The 20,896-nt window shown below is 44.7% G+C and overlaps 1 protein-coding gene across 4 annotated transcripts; it reads right to left on the bottom strand.

Annotated features, from left to right (window-relative positions):
* Positions 1-1,014: 1,014 nt before the first annotated feature.
* CDPF1 (cysteine rich DPF motif domain containing 1) lies at positions 1,015-20,722 on the bottom strand. Of its 4 annotated transcripts, none has more exons than XM_027820732.3 (4): positions 20,564-20,722; positions 9,420-9,540; positions 6,617-6,728; positions 1,015-2,194 (listed from the first exon to the last, which is right to left on the bottom strand). In XM_027820732.3, the coding sequence occupies exons 2-4, from the start codon at positions 9,530-9,532 to the stop codon at positions 2,045-2,047; spliced, it is 375 nt and encodes a 124-aa protein (XP_027676533.1). In that variant the 5' UTR covers positions 9,533-9,540; positions 20,564-20,722; the 3' UTR covers positions 1,015-2,044. The 4 variants fall into 4 exon arrangements, with proteins under 4 accessions (XP_027676533.1, XP_043391038.1, XP_043390990.1 ...); XM_043535103.1 differs by having other exon boundaries at positions 9,420-9,532; positions 20,564-20,720; XM_043535055.1 differs by lacking the exon at positions 20,564-20,722 and adding an exon at positions 10,380-10,509.
* Between the last annotated feature and the right edge of the window lie 174 nt (positions 20,723-20,896).

The raw sequence follows: 20,896 nt of genomic DNA, 5'->3' as shown, positions 1-20,896 counted from the left end.
CATACACAACCAGTTCCAGGACTGTGGGAGACCTAAGAGTCCAATCCTATAAGCCATATTCTTGTGAGTAGTTGCACGGAGTAGCCCTTGGACTCTGTTTCTCTTTGTTGTAACCACCTGACTTCAGCCTTGCAATTTTTTCACCAGTGATATTGTTATCACAGCAGAAGCCACCCTCATATCATTATAATACACAGGTACTGTAGTGATCAAAAAGACCCTGCTGTCTAAATTACATTTCTTTAAGATGACTGGACACTACTGTTTCCACAAGCAATGTGGAATTGACTAGTACGCTTTTAGTTAAGATATCAAAGCTGTTTTCTGTGGGACTAGATGGCTCAGAGGAATAGTAATGAGATCTGGAGTTTGACCTCTAGGCCAGTGGTTCTCAACCAGGAGTCTGGGGCCCTCTTGGGGGCTGCAATTTTAGGGGGTCTGCCAAAATAAACCCGACAGCAGGGCCAGCGTTAGACTTACTGGGGCCCAGGGCAGAAAGCTGAAGCCTGAGGCCTACCACCCAGGGGTGAAGATGAAGCCTGAACAACTTAGCTTTGCAGGACCCCCTGTGGCATGCAATTGCCCTGCTTGCTACCCCTTAATGCCGGCCCTGGCTTTTCATCTACTGGATATGCAGAACCGTAGTAGCTGTGGAACAGGTGGTCCATGAAATTTTTATAGCATATTGTGGGGGTCTCTGCAAGAAAAAGCTTGAGAACCCCTGATCGAGGCCACTAGCTAAAATCTGGCCTGGGTCAGCACTGAGTGAAAGTTATGACAACTGTTTAACTGACACTGCATGAATAAGTGGGTAGTCCAGCACTCAGTCATGTTAGTCAATGTAGTATGAATCTGCAGCCCTAGCAGATCAAAATCTTGCACTCTGTGTCCATCTCTCTAAATATTCATTCAACACTGATCTCAAACAAATCGCCTGGTACAGCTAACTCCAGTCAAGAGTTAATTATTTTGGCAAATTAACCATTTACTTGTTATAAAAAAACTTCAATCAGGTTACAGTTCACATTGACTTTAATTTTTATATAAAATATCCCATGCAAGTAAAGCAAAATCAATAAAGGCCATCATTTCAACTGTTTAAACTGTCACAGCCTAATTTAAGTCTCTTGAATTTCTCTTTAATTGCCCAAGAAAGGCAAGGGTTAATCTGACAGAGTTAACTGGCTGAACTTTATTATTTCCAAGTAAATCATATTGTCCAGTCAAGATCAAAAAATGATCTGGAAAGCACTCTCTTTTTCTAATTTGTAAAGGAAACGCTGCACCCAGGAAGGAACCCTTTCCCACTGCCCCACCCAAAGGTTGTTTCCACCTCATTGGAAGTTGAAGTGAAAAGTGGTTGCAGTCTTGTAAGTATCAGCTGATATGTTCCATTGCAGGTTTAATGCCACAGGATGACTTCTGCAAGCAGATATAGTCTTGACACAATGGCCTCCAGACAACATACTTTTCTATGAATATCCGTTCTGATACGCTCTGTGATCTCGTGCTGTAGAACAGAAACTTAGGGGTGGAAAGAGTCAGGAGGCATCAGGTTCTTTGCCTACCATAACCTTAGTGAAGTGATATTGTCAAGTTAACTGTTATGGGCCAGATTCTCAGCTAGTGTAAATGGTCTTCAGTCAAACTACACTGACAAACCAGCTGAGAGCATTGCCTGTATTTTTAATAACACTTGAAAGAAAATGTCTAACACCCTAGCTTATGAAAATTGAAAAACTAAAATTCTGACCTATTTTTCCATCCTTTGTGCTGTTTAATATTTGCATTACATGTAACCTGGTCAGTGACCACAGGCCTGGCTGCTTCCCTTTCTGGTTCTCCTGCAGCAGCCCAGTGCTGGAGTGCCTGCATTGCAAACACTGCATGGGAATACCTAAATCCAAACTAACTTAAAGCACTGTCATGAAAATACTTGTACTGGTAGTAAACTGCCTAAACATCATCATTACAAAAATCTACATTTTAGGGCAAACAAAAAAAACACAACCTCTGAGCGGTGTCTCTTCCAGTTGCTTTTAATTTAAGTTCTTGCATCTGCTTTTTTGGTGGGGTGGGATTTTGAATGAGACTTCCTTTTCTCCAAGTCTTGTTGTATTTCCAAAGGAAACTCCCGTAGGTTTTCATTAACGCAGGGGAGGCAGAACCTTTTTGAGTAGAATAGACTACATTCCTGTAAAAAGAAATAAAAATATAGATAGATATATGTAATTAGCAGTACAGAAAAATGGAATTGGTTACATTACAGCTTCTCTAAACAGTGTTTTTCAACCTTTTTGATCCCAGGGACCGGCTTGCTGCCATCTTAAGCTGTGTCAGGGAGACTTCAGGGACCAGCACTGGTCCATGGTCTGGTCATCGAGAACCACTGCTATAAACCAGACTTTGTATTCACTGTTCTCCCTCCTCCATTCAGCTCATGTCGCTTCCTCACTAATGGGGAGATCATTCCTGGTTCATTCAGCAGGGTAGGAAGCCACAAGAAGCTTTCTCCCTCCAACCCCCATTCAGGGTTAAAGGCAATTGCGGTCCTTACACATTGCTACAAAGGTGGTTATGTGAGAGACCATTTCTTATGGCAGTGCCTAACTTTACTGTAACTTCAGCTGCACCTTGGTCCATAGCCCACTACAAAATGTACTATTCTTTGTGCTGCTCTATATGCTTAGTGTTGCTGGGGGCACAGATCCAGATACACAGATATTGTGGTGGTGAACTCCTCAGAAATGCTTTATCAATGAACAATGGAATCTAAAACATAGTTTAATTCAATTGTGAAGTTATCCATTTACCACTGCCTTCTTAAATTAGTTCTTTGGGGGGGAAAAAAGGTGATATTGAGGGGACAAAACTCTTGTAGCTAAATTGGAGTTGGCCATGTAGATTGCTTCTGCTTGAGTTTTTGCTGGGGTACTGCCACATCTGTTGTGAATAAGGCCAATGTTTTCCCTGATTCTGTTGTGCGGTGACTCTTGGATCCAGCATATTTCACAGATGATTAGCCAATGCTGTAGGCCCAAAAATGTTGATCCAGTTGGCTCTAGCCAGGTACTTTTTATAAAGGAAGAGGTGAAAGCATAGCTGGGATATTTTAATCCAATTTGCAATTCACAAGTTTGCCAACCTTGAAGACAAGGTTATTAATGTATCTGTTTCTCTGCCCTGTAGTGGGACCACAGTTTATGGTTCTGCTGGTGTAGACCACTAGGTTCCACCTGCGATTCCATGCATGGAGCTGGCATTGGTATTGCTGGTGGATTATTCTTGGGGATAATGATTATTCTTCAGGGCTAATGAAGAATGCGCCTTTATATGGTTTCCTTACAGGTACTAAGTAAATTGGTTCTTTCATGCATTCAGTACTGAGACAGGTTGGTATCACTTTAGGACATACTTATATCTTGAAAAGCCCCATCTCTGAGACATGGTCTGAAAAGGTATTTGTTATACGATCTAGACAGCCTACTGTCTGTTTGTCCCTGGCTGCTCTTCATTCTTTATAATGGCACTGACAGAGTGGTGATTTTCAGTTTTTAAATTGGCCGTGCTATTATTATTTCTGTTCTAGCAGGTCACACCTGGGATCAGGGCATCGCTATGCTAGGCATTGTCCCTACATATAGGACGAGACAATTCCTGATCTGAAGAGCCTACAACCTAAGTAGACAAGAAGGAAGCATTGTATCCCCTTTTGGAGATGATGAACTAAAGCCCACAGAGATTGAGACTTGCCTAAGATTACACCCGCAGTCTAGGGCAGAGCTGGGAATTGAACCCAGGCTTCCCAAGCCCATTGCTTTAATCACAAGACTCTGCATTGTACTTAAGTCTTCTAAGATGTAGACGCTGGGTGTATTCAAGATCTTCTTTGATGCTTGTCCTGCTGGGAGTCAGCAGTCCATTACCATCTTCTGTTTAAGAATCCCGCTATCATGCCCCCACTCTGCAGATAGTCAAGCCTTTGCTGTGGTCAGCATTAAAGAGCAAAATTCACTTCCCAGTCCTTCAAAAATCTATATCTGTTCAGCTTTCCCGCTTTTGCAAAATACCCTTAAAATAACATCTGACCCCTTGGCCGTATATTTATCACTTCCCCCTTTGGGATGTATTGGACCCTGGAGTTTTTAAAACTGCTTTCTTTGCATGGCATTATACACCGTACTGAAATACATTGGCCAGGGATGTTTTAAGATATTGCTGTTAAGTTACACAGCCCACAACAGAGTACAAATAGCTCTTCTGCTGGTTTATTTTGGGTTGAAACAGTCAAGGGAATCATCTATGCTCAAGCAAATGCTTGACTCAAACAAAGCATCTCACACAGTGCTCTCAGTATTACCACCAGTATAATGTGTGCTGTGAATCACATCAGAGCAAATGACCTCAGTGAGATTTAAGACTAGGAAAACAGATTAAGGTAATATAGTGAACACCTTGGCTAGTGAGTATATTCAGCCTGTGTTGCTGAAGTTCTGGCTTTTTCCTTTTCACTTTCCAGATGAAAGTGAACCCATTATTGCCTGATAAATTTAAACGGTATCTCCAGACTAACTGAAGCTAAAAGCTGTCAGACCTATCCAGACAATGGAAGCTAGCAAATTAAATCCAGCATTTTTGGTCGCACCTAAGGGGAGCCAGGTCCGGTTTTGCCAGATGTTTCTCTTGTACCATTGCACACTAACAGAAGAACTGAAAGCAACCTGCTATTATTAAAAAGTTGTCCTACATACTGATCTGCCTATTTACCACACTGCCCCAATGAAGTGTGACTTTCTTTAGCTTCAGAGGTTTATTAGTCCACTGGGATGAGCCCAAATCTGGGAGCCACAAACTCCTGAGCTCTAATCCTAGCTCTGATTCCACGTATGGCCTTGGGCAAGTCACTTTACCTCTCCATGTCCTAGTTTCCCCTACATGAAAGAGGAATATTTACCTATCTCGCATGGACATCAAAAGGATTAGTTAGGTAACATTGGAAAAGTTCTACGGAAATGCTAAGTGTTATTGCTAAATGCATTTAGTAACCATCTTCACACATTTTGCTCTATATCAAGTCAGGCCAGTTTGGTAGGTATTCCCAATTCCTTGCACATCTGTGGCCCTGATCCCACTGATTTAGCTGTCTTTCTTTTGCCTGTTCAGGTTAGCTATTGAGGTGGGCATGTTTATTGCTGTCACTGTCACAGGTTTTTGTTAGGAAAGATACTATCTAGGAAAATCTTGAAAGCTCATACAGAAAAAGGTGCATGATCTACTAGTTGTCAGAGGGTTGTGGTTCTTTTATGAAAATTAGAAAGGCTTCTAACAGAACACTGCTCATGGCCCAAATGCATTGCTAGGCCCAAACGAATTCAAACACTTAATAAACTGCACTAATCCTTTTAACTGACAAATGGTAGCTCTCACTTTCCTATAAGAGTTTCAGAGTGTTTGGCTGAAACTCTGAATCCATGATAAATTTAATTGGTGGAATTGAAAATACCAGTTGAAAATCTTATGTATATCAGCTGTTAAAATATCCTGAATTTAGCGATGTAATCAGTAAAGGGTGCCTGATTTACTCCTTTACATTGCTAAAGAACTCAGTGGTAGATAAAATCTTTAAGGGTTCAATCCATTTCCCACTGAAGTCCTCAAATGGCTCAAGTCTTTAAAAGAAGAAACAAATCTCAGTTTGTCATCTGATAATTTTCTGATTTCCATGAATCTAAGCAATGGAAGAAAATTTAAGAAGGGGAAATAAAGCTATCAGGAGAAAGTCTTAGAAAACTTGTAGATGTTATGACTTAATGTTTGCCCCAATTAACATAGGGAATCAAATCCATCCCTGGTGTAACTTCTCTGAAGTCAAAGGAGTTATATTTGAACTTGACCCAGTGTTGCTGGCCCAAACGTATCTATGCTACATTCCTGCAATATTACCTTGATCAATGGAACGTAGAGGAATTTGGCCTCACTATCCTTCTCCTGTAGAATATTCTGTATTTTCCTCTGCTTCCTCAACAAATGCTGCCTTGCATCGGCATTTGAAATGTCCCAATTGCCCATTTGTGCTATCACACCATACCCCAATCTCCGCTCTGTCCCCTGCCCTAGCGTGACTCCTACAGCAGGGCGTGCAAGAGGGGCAACAGAAAGGACTTATGGAGGCACTATGCTGTGGCTGCACTGGGGGTGGGACAAGTCCAGCAAGCTGTGGTACATTCATCACCCCTATCCATTGCTGGGGCAGTAAAGAGGGGGTAGAATTTGTCCCATGGTTTGTTGTAATCGCAAAGGGATCTGAAGGTTTGGAAAGAGATCTACGACTCCCTAGCACTTCTACTCACTGAAAGAGTGCTTCAGTTGGGAGTGTGAATTTCATTCTTTTGTAAGCATAATCTGCAGCAAGTTTGTACACATTCTCATTTAATACATGGAACAATGTTTATGAGCATTGGCAGGACAAAAAGGCAGCTCATTGAAAACAACAAACAAACAAGCAAACAGACTCTTTGGTTCTCCCCTGTTGCTGTTTGATCTTTCACCAATAGGTCATTGAGACTGGAAGAAAAATGAGAGCAAAAATATGCACCATGTATCACATGTTACTTACTGTGCCCACACACACCCGTCTGTTACACAAACTGCACTGAGATCCAAGGATAAGGAATTTGTCCTTGTCAGGGATGAAAGGATCTTTCATGACATAGCTTTCTTCCAGGAGGCTAGAAGAAAATAATTCCATGCTTTAAAAAACCAATTTCAACTTGTGTCTGTTGTTTCCACATGAAGATCTCTTAGCAACCGATTCTTTATTATTGCCATAATAGGTATTCTACACAACTTTTAACCACATTGATTTAACCCTCAGATTTATTATTACGTAGCCAAATTAAACACCTCTTCAGTACAGTCCTTTCAACTGTGTGGTTTTTAATTTGGAGTCTGTTTCAAAAGTTCTGCATTTACATGTAAATGCCTTTACCACTCCTAGCCATGTCACTCCTGTAAACTTAAAATTCAAACTCTCATTGGTAAGAGCTGGGTGGGTTTTTTTGAAGGACCAAAAGATTCAAACCATTTTATTTTTTTTAATGAAGTTAACAGTAAAACAAAATTCACAAGCCTTCCCCGCCCCCTCTCTTCAGTGCTGGTTTGGCAGGCAGCAATAAAGTGATCTGAAATACTCGTTTTAGCTCTTACCAACTCAGACTACACTGTTGCTCAAGAGCAGAGGTCGGCAACCAGGGGCACGCAAGCCAATTTTTACAGGTATGCGGCTGCCAGCCGGGGTCCCAGCCACCGGCCCCTCTCAGCCTGCTGCCTGCCTGGGTGAACGGAACCCCACGCCGGCAGCGGGCTGAGTGGGGCCGACAGCCGGGACTCTGGCTGCCAGGAGCCAGCGGTCAGAACCCCAGACCAACGGCTGGCTGAGCCGCTCAGCCCGCCGCCGCCCTGCTCAGCCTGCTGACTATCTGGAGTTCCAGCCACTGGCCCCTTGCCAGCCAGGGTCCCGGCCCCCAGCCCCGCTCAGCCTGGGTGAACGGAACCCCCAGCCGGCAGCAGGCTGAGTGAGGCCGGCAGCCGGGACCCTGACTGGCAGGAGCCTGACTGGGTGAGCCGCTGTTGGTCTGGGGTTCTGTCTGCCACCCTGCTCAGTCTGCTGATGGTCTGGGGTTCCGGCCGCCGGCGCCTTGCCAGCTGGGGTCTCAGCTGCCGGCACCGCTCAGCCCACTGCCAGCCAGGGTGAACAGAACCCCTGGCCGGCAGTGGGCCAAGCAGGGCTGGCAGCTGGGACCCCGGCTGGCAGGAGCCGGTGGAACCCCAGACCAGGTGAGCCGCTGCTGGTCTGGGGTTCTGTCCACCACCCCGCTCAGCCTGCTGACGGTCTGGGGTTCCAGCCAGCCGGGGTCCCGGCCATCGGCCCCACTCAGCCTGCTGCTGGCCTGGGATACCAGCCGCTGGCCCCGCTCGCCTCGCTGTTGCTCTGGGGTTCCAGCGCCCAGCCCCTGCCAGCCGGGGTCCTGGCCGCCGGCCCCGCTCAGCCCGCTGCCAGTCTGGGGTTCCGTTGGGGGGCCCCTGTAAATGTAAAATTTATTACTGGCATGCGAACCTTAAATTAATGAAGGTTTGGCATGCCACTTCTCAAAGGTTGCTGATCCCTGCTCAAGAGTATTAAGGTGATGCGTTGCAAGAAGTTGGCAGCTTCAGGAGCGGGAAAGACAAAGGCCTTGGGCTTCCAAGGTGCTCCAGGTGGCTCCTCAATGAAGTCAATTATGTGTCTGCTCACAGCCCTGCAAGACTGGCTCATTATTGGATGAGTTTGATTTAAATCAGAATTAAATTCACAGTGAAATGGACAACAGAACAAAAAAAACCCCAAAATAGTCTTATACCCCGATGCTGCCCTTTTAATGTAACTGGGAATGTGGGGGAAGGGAGGTGTTTACTCAAACACTGAACTATCCTGGAATTTAAAGCATTATAGCTGTTGGTTCTGGGTAGAAAAGCTGGTCTATAAGCCTTGTAGGACACTAGGCCACAAAGGATTAATTACACCTAGGCAAGGCACTGTGTATTCATGAAGACTCATTTACACCCTTAACATAGGGTTTATTTGATGCAAATCCTGGTCTTTGGGCATGTCTTCTGCTCTACCCTGAATTTTGCCCAGCTTGCATTAGAAATAGTGAGCAGAACAGAAAAACATGAACTAGGAGAGTATGGGGAATAACTTCTTTGGTTATGCTTCCATTTCACTGAATAACCCAGTTTTGTCTTCACACTCTTATGTCCCCATTGCAAAAACATGGTTCTTCGTTCTTCCGACTAGAGGGAGACTAGAAGCCTGCTGGCGCTTGGATTCATATATGGAGACCATCCTGATGAGGCAAGACTGTCTCCCATAAGTCATGGTCCAATGCCAGGCCAAGCTGGTACTGATCAACAGTTGTTACCATTTTACAGCGTGCTCAGCGATCTGGCCTCAACCCAGCCAAGCACTAAGCATGTACTTAATTTTAAGTCTTGTTGACTTGGATGGACTCCATGGATTTACTCATGTGCTTGAAGTTAAGCACATGGGTAAGTGGTTTGTTGGAGAGCTTGGCATATGGCAAGATTGAACTCTGACTGCACAGCTGTTGGGCCAGACTGTACCTACCTGTTCTAGCAGAGATCTGTCTAATTCAGGCAAATACATTTCTAAAGATCTTTAAGTTATATATTATATGAAAAACTATTTAAACAGCCCTACAAAATGTAGTTTACCACATGCATTTAACTCCGGCATTAATTACGGCACAAATTAGTTGATATACAGGGCATTTTGTGCAATATTGCATCATTCCACAGTGTGAGATTTATAAAATCCAAATACGTTCAATGAGACCTACCCCAGAAGAGATTGTACTTACACAACAGAATGAGTATTTGGGGGTTTCTGCCCATAATAGCTGTATGGGGCTGTTAGCCCACATAGTTGGCATTCAAAGTCTCCTTTCGGCTGGGCTTCTTTGTGGGAATCCATCTATAAAGCTACATACATGAAAACAAATCATTTTAGATTCAAAATACAGTATTGGGAGCACCCATAAAGGTAATTAAACTGAACTACTCCAGTAGTCCTGTCTAGCCTCACCAATATCAGAGGAAGAATTTTGGATGGTAGCGCAAAGGACCTAAAGAGTAAACATCAAAGGGAGATCCTCTTTTTACCTTTTCTCTTCTCTTCACACACTGAAAACCATTTATTTTTTATTATTATTTTAGGGGGTAGAGCGAATTAAATAGGTGCTTACAGCTAAGGTCCTAAATCTGTATTTAGGCTCCTTCACAAGTGGCCTGATTTTTGAGTGCTGTGTCCCCCATTAAAAGTAAGCACGCTGCTCATTTAGGGCCTTTGAGATTTCTCAAAGCTGCCTGAGGATTTGAACAGCCTATGTGTCTAAATCCCCCAGACAGCTTTGCAAATTTCAGCCAACATGCCTAAAAAGGGCTTTAGGGGCCTACCTTTATGCACGGTTTTCAAAGTCTTGGCTAATCAACAGTAAGAACTGTGTTCTCTCTAGTTCCCGTTCATTTTCAACCCAGGCCACATCTTTCTGAGTTTTCAAAAAGCTTGGTTTGATGCATGTTATAGATTGCATTCTGATATAATCAGACACATGCAACCAATTTTAACACAAGTACTGTATATGTGCATGCACCAAATTAACACACATCCACAAACAAACACCTGGCTACTTAGCTGCACACAAAGTTGCCTGATTTGTATGTACAAATGCACAATTCCATGGGCACAACTATTGTGTCATATTTGAAAGTTATCAAAAATGAGTTCTGTTTTTTCCAGTTTCCTACTACCAACCCCTAACCTTTTCAGGTCCAACAGCAGTACCATCTTGTACCGTGACCCTGTCAGATCTGGGCTGGGTCAGCAAGTGAACGAGACCCTGTCAAAGGGTATCTGCTCTCTGGGGATAGACTTATCCCAGCTTCCCTGGACTGGAGCAGGTGATTCTAGTCCAGCTAATTAAAGAGAGCTGGGCTCCATCTGGGCTTATAAAGGGCTGCTATTGGGCAGCTGGGGGGGATAGATTACAGTGAAGAGGTGTTAGCACCTGTGGTGGGTCCCTAGAGCTAGGGGCATAGGGAAGCAGCCCTGTAGATCAGTGGTTCCCAAACTGGGGTTCACAGAATGGTACAGGGGGTTTGCCAGAAAAATTTCACTAATGGCGGCCAGAGGACCCCACGCATTGGAGGCAGCAGGTGGGACCCAGTTGCAGGGCAGACAGCCCGACCCCCAGGAAGAGCGGGACTGAGCCGTTTGGGCTGGCTGCCCGAGCCCTGCTCCCGTCAGCGGGGAAGCCAGCAGCCTGAACCCCAGCGCTCTGCGCGGGGCTGGCAGCCCAAGCCCCAGGGAGAGCGGAGCCAGGCAGTTGGGGCTGGCAGCCCAACCCCTGGCTATCAGCAGGACCTGCAGCCCGAGCTCAGTGGAGCTCGGTTGACCGGAGCGGTCAACAGGGTCCAGTAGCAGGAGCCCCAAGGAGTGAGGAAGAAATTTAAACTTAAATCCCTGGAAATATTCATTTTTAGGAGGGGGTTCACGAGATTTCACAATTTAGTGAAAGGGGTTCACGAGCTGTTAAAGTTTGGGAACCATTGCTGTAGATGCTACCTCAGTGAGGAAGCAGAGCTGACTGAGGCTTAGGGTTACCACGTCTGGTTTTCAGCCAGAAATTCTGGTCAAAAGGGGACATGTACGGTGTCTGATCAGAAGTACTGACTGGACACCAAATGTCTAGTTACTGCCTGCAGGGATGCTGGAATAGGGGGTTACTGCCTGCAAATGCCACTCCCAACCTGCTCCCTGCTAGCTGGGGCTGGGGACTGGGAGGGGCCAGGGTGAGATACAGAACAGTGAGGCAGGTAGGCTCCATGTCTGCTCCCAGGCTGGCTCTGCAGGCAGCAGGTGAGTCCCAGGGGAGGGGGAGTGAGTAAGTGGGGGAGAGGCCTGTAGCATCTGGTTTTAAGAAACTGCAAAGTTGGTAAATCCGCTGAGGCCAGGAGGCTGCTAGGAACTGGAGTGCCAGAGACCCCTGGGAGGGGTGGCCCTGAAACTTGGGCCAAGAATGGAGTTAAGACTGTGTTCTGGTTCCCCCCCACCTCTGTTTAAAGACCCTCCTCTTCCTAAGACTCTCACCTTGGTGCTGGTGGTTCGGACCCTTCCTTTGGGGTCAGTACTGTAGGAACATCCCAGCAAAGTGTGAGGGAGCCCTGGGCTGCTGGAGGGTCTATTTTTCAGGTGAATTAAGAAGGGGATCCTGCCCACCTGTCATTAAATAGTACATGACACTTTCCAAAGGAGGAAGGGGCCCGAATCCTGCACTTGCAAGGATCACAATGGACTGAGGTCAAGGAGACGCCACACAGGTTCAGCACTCTTTCCACACAGATCATAATGCAGGTTTGGGGATTTAGTGTGCTAATCTCAGTCTCCCGAGCAGAGTTCACTTCAGGAACAGCCTCTCTCATATTCCTCTGTAACTAAAATTCACCAGCAGTTTCAACTGAACAGCCTTTTCCTCACTTCATACTCTAATGATGCTACTATCGTCAATGCCTGAGGGGACTTCATCTCTGTGGGAGCCCTCTACATCTTTTAGCTTCCTCAAAGGGGCAGTGAGACACTTAAAGTGCTTTAAGAAAAGGAGTACTTGTGGCACCTTAGAGACTAACAAATTTATTTGAGCATAAGCTTTCGTGAGCTACAGCTCACTTCATCGGATGCATTCAGTGGCTACAGTGGCTGTAACTCACGAAAGCTTATGCTCAAATAAATTTGTCAGTCTCTAAGGTGCCACAAGTCCTCCTTTTCTTTTTGCGAATACAGACTAACACGGCTGCTACTCTGAAACCTGTTAAAGCGCTTTGAGATTTTTGGATTAGATCTGGGCTGTGTATGTGCAATGTATTCTTTCAAGCAGAGATTCTTAAAATCAGCTATGTACAAAATGCACTTAAAAGGATCAGTTGTGAAGCCTGCATTTTAGATGACCAAAAAACTCCTCCATGTGTAATTAGTAGCAAAACAAATACATCCCTGTATCCAAATGAGATTCTATGACCTCATTTGGAGTATTGTATGTTTAATTTGGTGACCCAAATTGCAATCATTCAAATGGTGGTAAAGAATGCACTGTGGGCCAGTGAGGATTGTTTGAAGTAAGGCATTTAAATAAAATCAAATTACAGTATCTCTGAGGGGTCTCATAGATTGTCGAGTGTGTGAGTTCAGATTAAAAGACCAGATAACTCGGGGTTCTGAATTGAAATAGATTAGATACAGAAAGGAGTTGCTGGCATGTAGAATAGACATGGCTCAGGGACTACTAAAGGGAAGGAATGACGTATATGTAGAAACATTTCTGGCTACAGCAGTTGAAAATCATGTGATCCTGCCTGTAAGGCAGTGACTGGATTAGGTGAACCTATAGTGCTTCCATTGGACTCAAAGCAGTGAGACACTTACATGAAACTTGATGTAGCTGATGCAACTGGAACAGCATTTTTCCTGAGCCTCATACCCTAACCAAGTGTTCTCTAGTATTTTCTCAGTGAAGTAGACTGAGAGGCCATGCTAACAAATTCACTATCAGGAAATAGTATTTTCTCTCCATGCAATACATGAAGAATCAACCAGAAACCATTCCTTTGCTGGGCAGGACACACAGTCTCAAAGCTCCAGAGAACTCCCAAGGAGGAACAACATTTAAAAAATAAACCCTTAGTAATCATTACAGGTGAAGCAGTGGCCTAAAGGGACTCAATCTTTCCAGGTGTTGGTATCGGTTTCCTCCTTTAAAATGCCCACATCCTCTCAGACAATGGGGAATTTCTGAAGAAGCGCCTTGTTCCAGTGATGTGTAATATTATCTGGCAAGTTTGCCATGCATCGCCTCGGGAAGCGCATCGGCTGCCGCTGGGAGTGGTGCGAGGAGCGTCAGGAGCTGGGAGTCCTGGTGCTGCAGATCAGGTCCAACGACAACACCACAGTCACCCCGGGCGCCAGGGGCATGCTGGAGAGGACTCTGAAGGCAGCCATCCACTCACTGTACATGGAAACCCTGAAGTGTAAACCGGACCAGGGTAAAGCCTTCGAACTGACCAGCAAGTGGGACGCCAGCAACCGCTTCCTCGCCGGGGGCGGCTTCACCCGTTTTGCCGACTGGTGGTTCATCCACCGTGCCTGGCTCAACTGCGTCCCGCTCAATGGAGCCGTCCGCCACGGGAACCAAGACAAGCGTTGCAGGAAGTGCGGCTACTCCAACGAGACCCTGCCCCACGTCCTGTGCAGCTGCAAGCCCCACTCCAGAGCCTGGCAGCTGCGCCACAACGCCACCCAGAACCGCCTGGTGAAAACCATCGCATCGCGCCTGGGGGAGGTCGCCGTGAACTGCGCCATCCCCGGTACTGACAGCCCGCTGCGACCCGACGTGGTCGTCACCGACGAGGCCCAGAAGAAGATCATCCTCGTCGACGTCACGTCTCCTTTGAGAACAGGACCCTGGCCTTCCATGAAGCCCGAGCTCGTAAGCTGAAAAAATACACCCCCCTGGCCGACACCCTGAGAGCGAAGGGTTACGAGGTGCAGATGGATGCCCTGATCGTCAGAGCCCTGGGCGCTTGGGACCCCAGCAACGAGCATGTGCTGCAGACCTGTGGGATCAGTTGACGCTATACACGGCTCGTGCGGCGCCTCATGGTCTCGGACACCATCCGATAGTCCAGGGACATCTACATCGAACATATCACCGGCCACCGACAGTACCAGGAGGTGTGAGCTGGTACGACATCATGCATCAACTATGGGAAAGGGACTGAGAGACTTTTTCCATTGGACCATATGAACGGGAACCATAAACTCACTGAACATTAAATCCCACCAAATGAGGGTAGATCCATCCCCATCATCGTATCCACTCACACACTTTATACTCCACACCTGAACATAGCCATTATATGGACAATATACCCCCATATCTCAATGTCTGTACTTTGACCGGTTAAACTTTTACCCCCAATCGGGGAGATTGCAGATTATGTATTCCTTATGCCAACCGTTCCTAAACCAAATTTCGCACCCCTTGATAATCTGTACCTTATTCCCTGATAACCAGAAACTTCTATGCTTAAACTCTGTACCGTTTTCTTTTTACTTCAACATTATCTTAATAAAATTATCTGGCAAGTTTGTGGTTAATGGTAAACTTGTTAATATTGCTCATTTACAACTTGATTCTGCAAGGCACAGAACATTTTGGTCCTAAAGCCAAAGCACTTAAGCACTTACTAACTTTAGGCATGTGAGTACATTCATTGAAATGAATGTAACTACTCGTGCTTAATGTTAAACAGATGTTTAAATGCTTTACTGGATTGGGGTCAGAGTGCCCAGCACCTTGTAGCATCAACCTACAAGTGCGGTTAGAAACCTGGTGGGGGGAGATGCCCTCATGCCATGGTGATGGTGGTGCAATATATATTTTAATTCAATACCAAGAAAACATTTATAATTAAGACACAGTTTAGTCTAGTGATGGGATAAGGGAATGTTCCCTTGACTGATGTATGGTGTGGATTTGGATGGATGGGTCTAAATGCAGTTCTCTCAGGGCTCCTAAAAACTTCTGAGCTGCTCTGCTTGGAGCATTGTGCTAGTAAGATTTTAAAGCATGCCAGAAATAATAAATCACCATTAAATGGTCAGGGTCAGGGACGGTAAGGAATCTGACTTTCTGCGCTTCTCTTCTCATTAGCCCAGGTCTTTACAATGTGTATTTTAAGCACTGACTCTTGATCCTTCATAGGACCCCTGAGTGACTGAAGAGCTAGAGAAACTATACAATACACATTGTTCCCACACAGATAAACAATTTGATAGGGTCAAGAAAAACCTTGCACTGACACACCTTTAATTCTTTCAAATTAAGTCCCTTTCAGGGACTTGGTTTTCCATGCAGGGTGTTCTCCTATTATTTAGAGATAGTGATAACCTACCAGAACATTTAGGGCCTAATCCTGTAAGGTGCTGAGTGTCCTCAACTCAAGAGTGCAGGAGCTGCTCAGTACCTTGTGGGAGCTGGTCCCCGATCCCTAGCCCAGCTAATTCAGAATTACTCTGGAGTGCTTTGTTTTACCCAAAAATCAGCACTGGACGCAATCACCTCCCTTAGAAAGCTAATCTGTTGTTCAATCAATCTTATTGTTAAAAGCATTTTTCTCTTTCATCCATTATTTCTAGTTAATCCACTCTGAATAGTTCCCTTCCTGCCCAGCTCCTTCCTGTTGATGCCACTCAGGTACTTGTAGGTCATTTCTTTGCTGTCTCCCTACCTCTCCTATATGAATACAGATCTTCCTTTCACCTACCCTACCTTGATTTAGGGTAACTAGTCAGGAATTGAGAATAATGGCCAACTGAAGTGTAGCCATCATATGACTTTCACTTATCCTTTCACTCCAGGAGATCATTTCCCGGAATTAAATCCTCCTGTCTCCCTCTATCTGACTCCCTGAGGACAGGAGGATATTTCAGTGTTGCTAGCTGTTATTCACTTGCAATGCACAGCCTCCCTCTAGCTGTTGAGTGTATTACCACAGCATGCCCTAGCCCCACTACTTAAAGAGAGCCTGTGGCTAGCCTTAAATCTGTCTCCCAAGCGGCAACATGCCATGCAATCCAGAACGCCATCAGACTAGCCCTGAAGACAGTCTTAAACATGAAAGCAAGTGTGGTAACTGGAAAGTCCTAAGAATCTTTGAATATGCACAGTGTGTCGAGGGGGTTTGTAAAATATGCTATCAAATCCTTTCCTTGAGTAAAGAACTCTTTAAACACAAGCTACAGCTCAAAAATGTGTCTCCTTAGATGCTGCAGTCAATCTATATATTTCTTTAAGATTTAACAAGGAAAAGAGAACATCAACATTAAAAAAAAAATTGGATTAGGCAGGCATCTCCAAGAAAGAGTATATATACTGAGAAGAATTTCAGTGCATCGTGAGGAGGATTCCATGATGAGCCTAAATGCTGCCGCATACTGTAATTAAGTGGTGAGTGTGTATACGGTATATGTACCTATGTCCTCTAGTGGCTAGAATCAGAATTGCGCAACTGTGTGTTATTGGCTCTATACTGTTAATAGGGATTCTCCGCTAGCTCAAGTGTTTGTCCCCTCCTCATACCCATCAAGGGTGACAATTCTAGGGGAGGCATGTGATAGGAATGACAGAGAGAATAATCCCCAAAACTAAACATGCTCAGAAGATTCTCAGCATGTTAGGGTTGTACAGCATCAGGCCACCTCCTTGCTTGAACTGATTTTGTCGCTACTTAAGTTAATTTATGACTGCTTTGTTAAAGTAATTTCCCTGGTGGAAAATAAGGTAGGAATGCTCTATCACAGTGCTTGTTCTCTCCTTCCTCCAGGTTACCATTTAAGAATAGTTACAGTGGGCCACACAAATGCAGATGAAAGTACCACTGTTCTTAAACACAATCTAAACTTAACACTTTCCAAACTGCAAAAATCATGGTGTGATTTTTTTAAGCAGAAATATGCAGCAAAAGAGAACATAAAGTGTTGAGAAATAAGAAACAGGCACTGTTAAAATAATCTTGGCAAGCATAAATTATAGCTCCAGCGATGTAGAGTACATGTGTGTGGATGTTATTAGGCGGTTGCTATGAGATGCCGGATCTCCTCCATAGCTAGAAAGAAGTTCAGAGTTAGCATATAGAAGAGATTGGCCCTTTCCATTAAAATCTGCATGAAATATGTCTCTGGTTTGCTTAACACCATCCACTAAGTAGCATGGACTGAGTTACAGCTGAAAAGCTGCCCAGTTAGTTAAATACACATAAGTATTAAAAAAAAAAAAAAAAAAAAACCTATGAAAAGAATTTAAGGGGCAATAGTGCCAAACTCAAAACACTGAAAGCCAGGAAATACATAGCGAAGTTATATCGCTACATATATAGTTTTCCACATACACCCACCCACACTAATAGTACATGAACCCTATTCTAGTGTAGCCAAGCACTCTAGCATGTGAGCTAGGAAACATACTCCGCTAGTCTGGGTCTCAAATAGCAGTGATCAATCCCATCAAGACAGGGATCTGGCCGAGGATGTTTGAGGAGAACACAGATGTTCTCTCCACTCTAACTTTTGAGTTTCCCTTTCCTGGGGAGAAGTATGGAAGTTTGGGGTTCTTGAACAAGCATCTCAAAGCCTTTGTGGAAGAAGTCTCCCAGAAGGATTTGTAAATAGGATGGGAAAAGTTTGCAGCAAAACTTCAGTCATTCTTTCAGTATGGCTTACAAATGGAGTACATCCTTCAGTCATGGACTAGTTACTTCAACACGTGCTGAGCTAGGATATGTCTAGCCTGCAGTCAGTAGGTGTGACTGCAGCTCAAGCTGACCTACCCATGCTAGCCTTTATCCAACTAGCTCAGGTCCTGGGACAGTAAAGCCAGGGCAGTGAGAGTTTCATCATGGGTTAGCCACACGAGGCATTATCCAGGGTTCTGGGTTGGTTTGTACAACCCATGCTGCAGCTCATGCTGCCATGGCTTCACTGCACCAGTACCTGAGCTCGCAAGATTAAAGCTAGATCCAGTATGTCAGCTTGAGCGCCAAGAGCACCCAGTGATGTAAGGCAAGCCTCTGTTTTCTGTAGCCACCCACAGAACCCATATATGAATTAGTCCCACCCCATAAATAAGCCCCCCATGTTGTGAATTTTTAAGGTGCTCTGGATAAAGCACTTGAATGCCCTTATTCAGCCCTCTGTCAGTGTGCTTAGCCAGTCTGTTCATCTAGGGGAGGTTCTTCTCCCCAGCCCTAATTTTAGGGATCCTTTGAGCTATTTGGCCTGGGACAGTACACAGGCATTACGGTCCAACTGCTTGTTTCAACACCAGTTTCTTGGGTGTTGCTGTCAAAAAAAGAGCCAGGTCTGACAATTTTCCATATTTTACTCTGTAACCTAGATAAGATGTGACCTTAGTATAGGTTATCGCCACTGTCTGAGGCAGAACACTTTTTACTGTAAACCTTAGGAACGTTTCACTCACCATTAGATCTGCACAACCTATTTTCTGAAGTAGAGGTGTCCAAATTCTTCCCCCTACCCTGTCCAAAAGTTATTTTGGCCCAATCCTCAGCTGTGCTTCAGCTCCATCAGTCACAGCCGAGGAGGAGGAGAGCAGGTGGGCCCTTTTTATGGCTCTACATAGATGAAAATGTCACCTTTTGGCTTAAAACTGATTGTTGAGGCCACTAATGCTGCATGGCTGGAATGTTCCCAACTGCTGATGTATTGGAGAGGTGCTGAGCTAGCTCTGGTTAGCTTTCAGTAGGCTTCAGACTCAAGAGTGATAATTCTCCAATAGTCTCAAAGAATCAGAGTTACAAGATAAGTAATATTTCTTTAGCCTCAATTTCCCCCTTCTATAGAGTAGGTAAGGCTAAGGTTACACAGTGAATCAATGGCAAAGGTTAGCATATAGAATCCATATGTCTAGATTCTCACGCTGTCTCCATTAATTAGAGCATTTTTTCAGCAAAACCCTCTTCCACTCCCTAAAAAACACAAGACTGATGTGATGTGCCCCTATACAGTGGGGCACCCAAGGTTCTGCTTCATTGCATTGGTTTGAGGGAAGGAGCATAATTCTTCTCACTTCCACACTTCAGTTCCCAGGCTATGAAATGACAATCCTCAATGTGCCAGCTGCTGGGGCTGTTCCCTATCCTGGGAAACCATATCACATCCTCAGCCAGAGCAAAGGGAGAGCACCATTTTTCACTGCACTGTAGGATTGAGGACCCCGAGTGCAGATAACAGCTTGTCTTTACTTAAAAATTGTACTGCTTTAATTATACCAGTATAGTTATGCTAGTATAATCCCCTAAAATGGATGCAGTTATACTGGTAAAAAGAAGCTTAGAGCAGTCTAATTTATTCCCCATACAGGAGGAGAAATAAACTATAGTGATATAAAGGACCTTTATACTGGTGTAACTGCATCCAAGCCTTGGGGTGTACCAGTATAATTATATCCATTTAAAAAACAAAATCACACTCCTAATTGAAATAGTTATACCATTGCCAATGCAAAATCTAGGAGCAGACCACACTTAAGTGTACTATGGTTTGCTGGCATTTTGTAATACATGTGTAAAGACTCCCCTCCACCTTGTTAATATGAACTGTTCCAATTCTTTCCATGGAAAGAATTTCACAGAAATATACTCAGTAAATAATAACAAGGAGTCCTTGTGGCACCTTAGAGACTAACAAATTTATTTGGGCATAAGTTTTCGTGGCCTAGAACCCACTCCATGCATCTGATGAAGTGGGTTCTAGCCCACAAAAGCTTAGGCCCAGATAAATTTCTTAGTCTCTAAGGTGCCACAAGGACTCCTCGTTGTTTTTGCTGATACAGACTAACACGGCTACCATTCTGAAACTTGGTAAATAATGGGTCTCCATGGACAGAAGAGCAAGAAATAAATCAATCAATAAAAACAACCAGAACTGTTCCGAGGACCAAGAGTTGGGAAAAGAGGGAGATATCTTGGGGCCCTTGTTTAAAAAATCCTGACATCTCTATGGCCCTTCTCTTATTCAAGGGTGCCTTTTCATCGCTTACAACAGCCTCCCATACTGACAGAGGTCTTCAGCCTGCTAGAATAACGTTACCCACATCAGCATCTCTTACTAAAGGCACTGGAATGACCATCAATGCCTAGCTGTTGCCTAACTGCCCATTCACTTAGGGGGACATGGATTCTAACTCATTAGGCAGTGCCAGCTGCCAGTGCATAAATTGCGAATGACACAGACAATATACGCAGTGTGTCACAATCTACTTAAATGCATTAGGAACCCAAGGTGCTGCTGCTCGTTCAGGCTGTGGCACTACAAGTTAAAAGGGATATTGTCCATATATATATATATATAAAATGTTTTAAAAATAAAACTTACCTTTGTTACTAATAACCCAGTGGAAACTTAACACTGAAACGTGCCTGCGGATTCAACAGACCCTCTTGCACGGATGCAACTCGCCGCTCTTGCTGGCTGCAGCCAGCATCTGGGCTGCACGCTTCCTGGTTCACGGGCACTACTCGTGATGACATCATAGGCTCATGCACTCTTCTCCTCCGGCTCTTTAAAGGAGCAGTGTTCAGTCAACATCAACAGGGCGGCCCCAATTGCTGCTTTGCCATGCGTAGCTAGGGCTTTCTAGTACAGCAAGAGTCCTAAATTATATGTGGAGAAAGCCGTCCAGGGCTTCAGGTTAGAAGCCAAATAATC

Source organism: Chelonia mydas, chromosome 1 (assembly GCF_015237465.2).
Source record: "Chelonia mydas isolate rCheMyd1 chromosome 1, rCheMyd1.pri.v2, whole genome shotgun sequence".
Classification (NCBI taxonomy): domain Eukaryota; kingdom Metazoa; phylum Chordata; order Testudines; family Cheloniidae; genus Chelonia; species Chelonia mydas.
The sequence above is the reverse complement of the archived record's forward strand: the minus strand, read 5'-3'. Positions and strand labels throughout refer to the sequence as shown.

Excerpts from the sequence above, each read along its gene's own strand:
- CDPF1 (XM_043534993.1), bottom strand. The coding sequence starts at position 9,491 with ATGCCAACTATGTGGGCTAACAGCCCCATACAGCTATTATGGGCAGAA. Across the intron at positions 8,083-9,419 it reads CCAAATACTCATTCTGTTGT|GGGCCCCCCAACGGAACCCC; the intron begins GTAAGTACAATC and ends TTACATTTACAG. Across the intron at positions 2,195-6,616 it reads GACGGGTGTGTGTGGGCACA|GAATGTAGTCTATTCTACTC; the intron begins GTAAGTAACATG and ends TTCTTTTTACAG.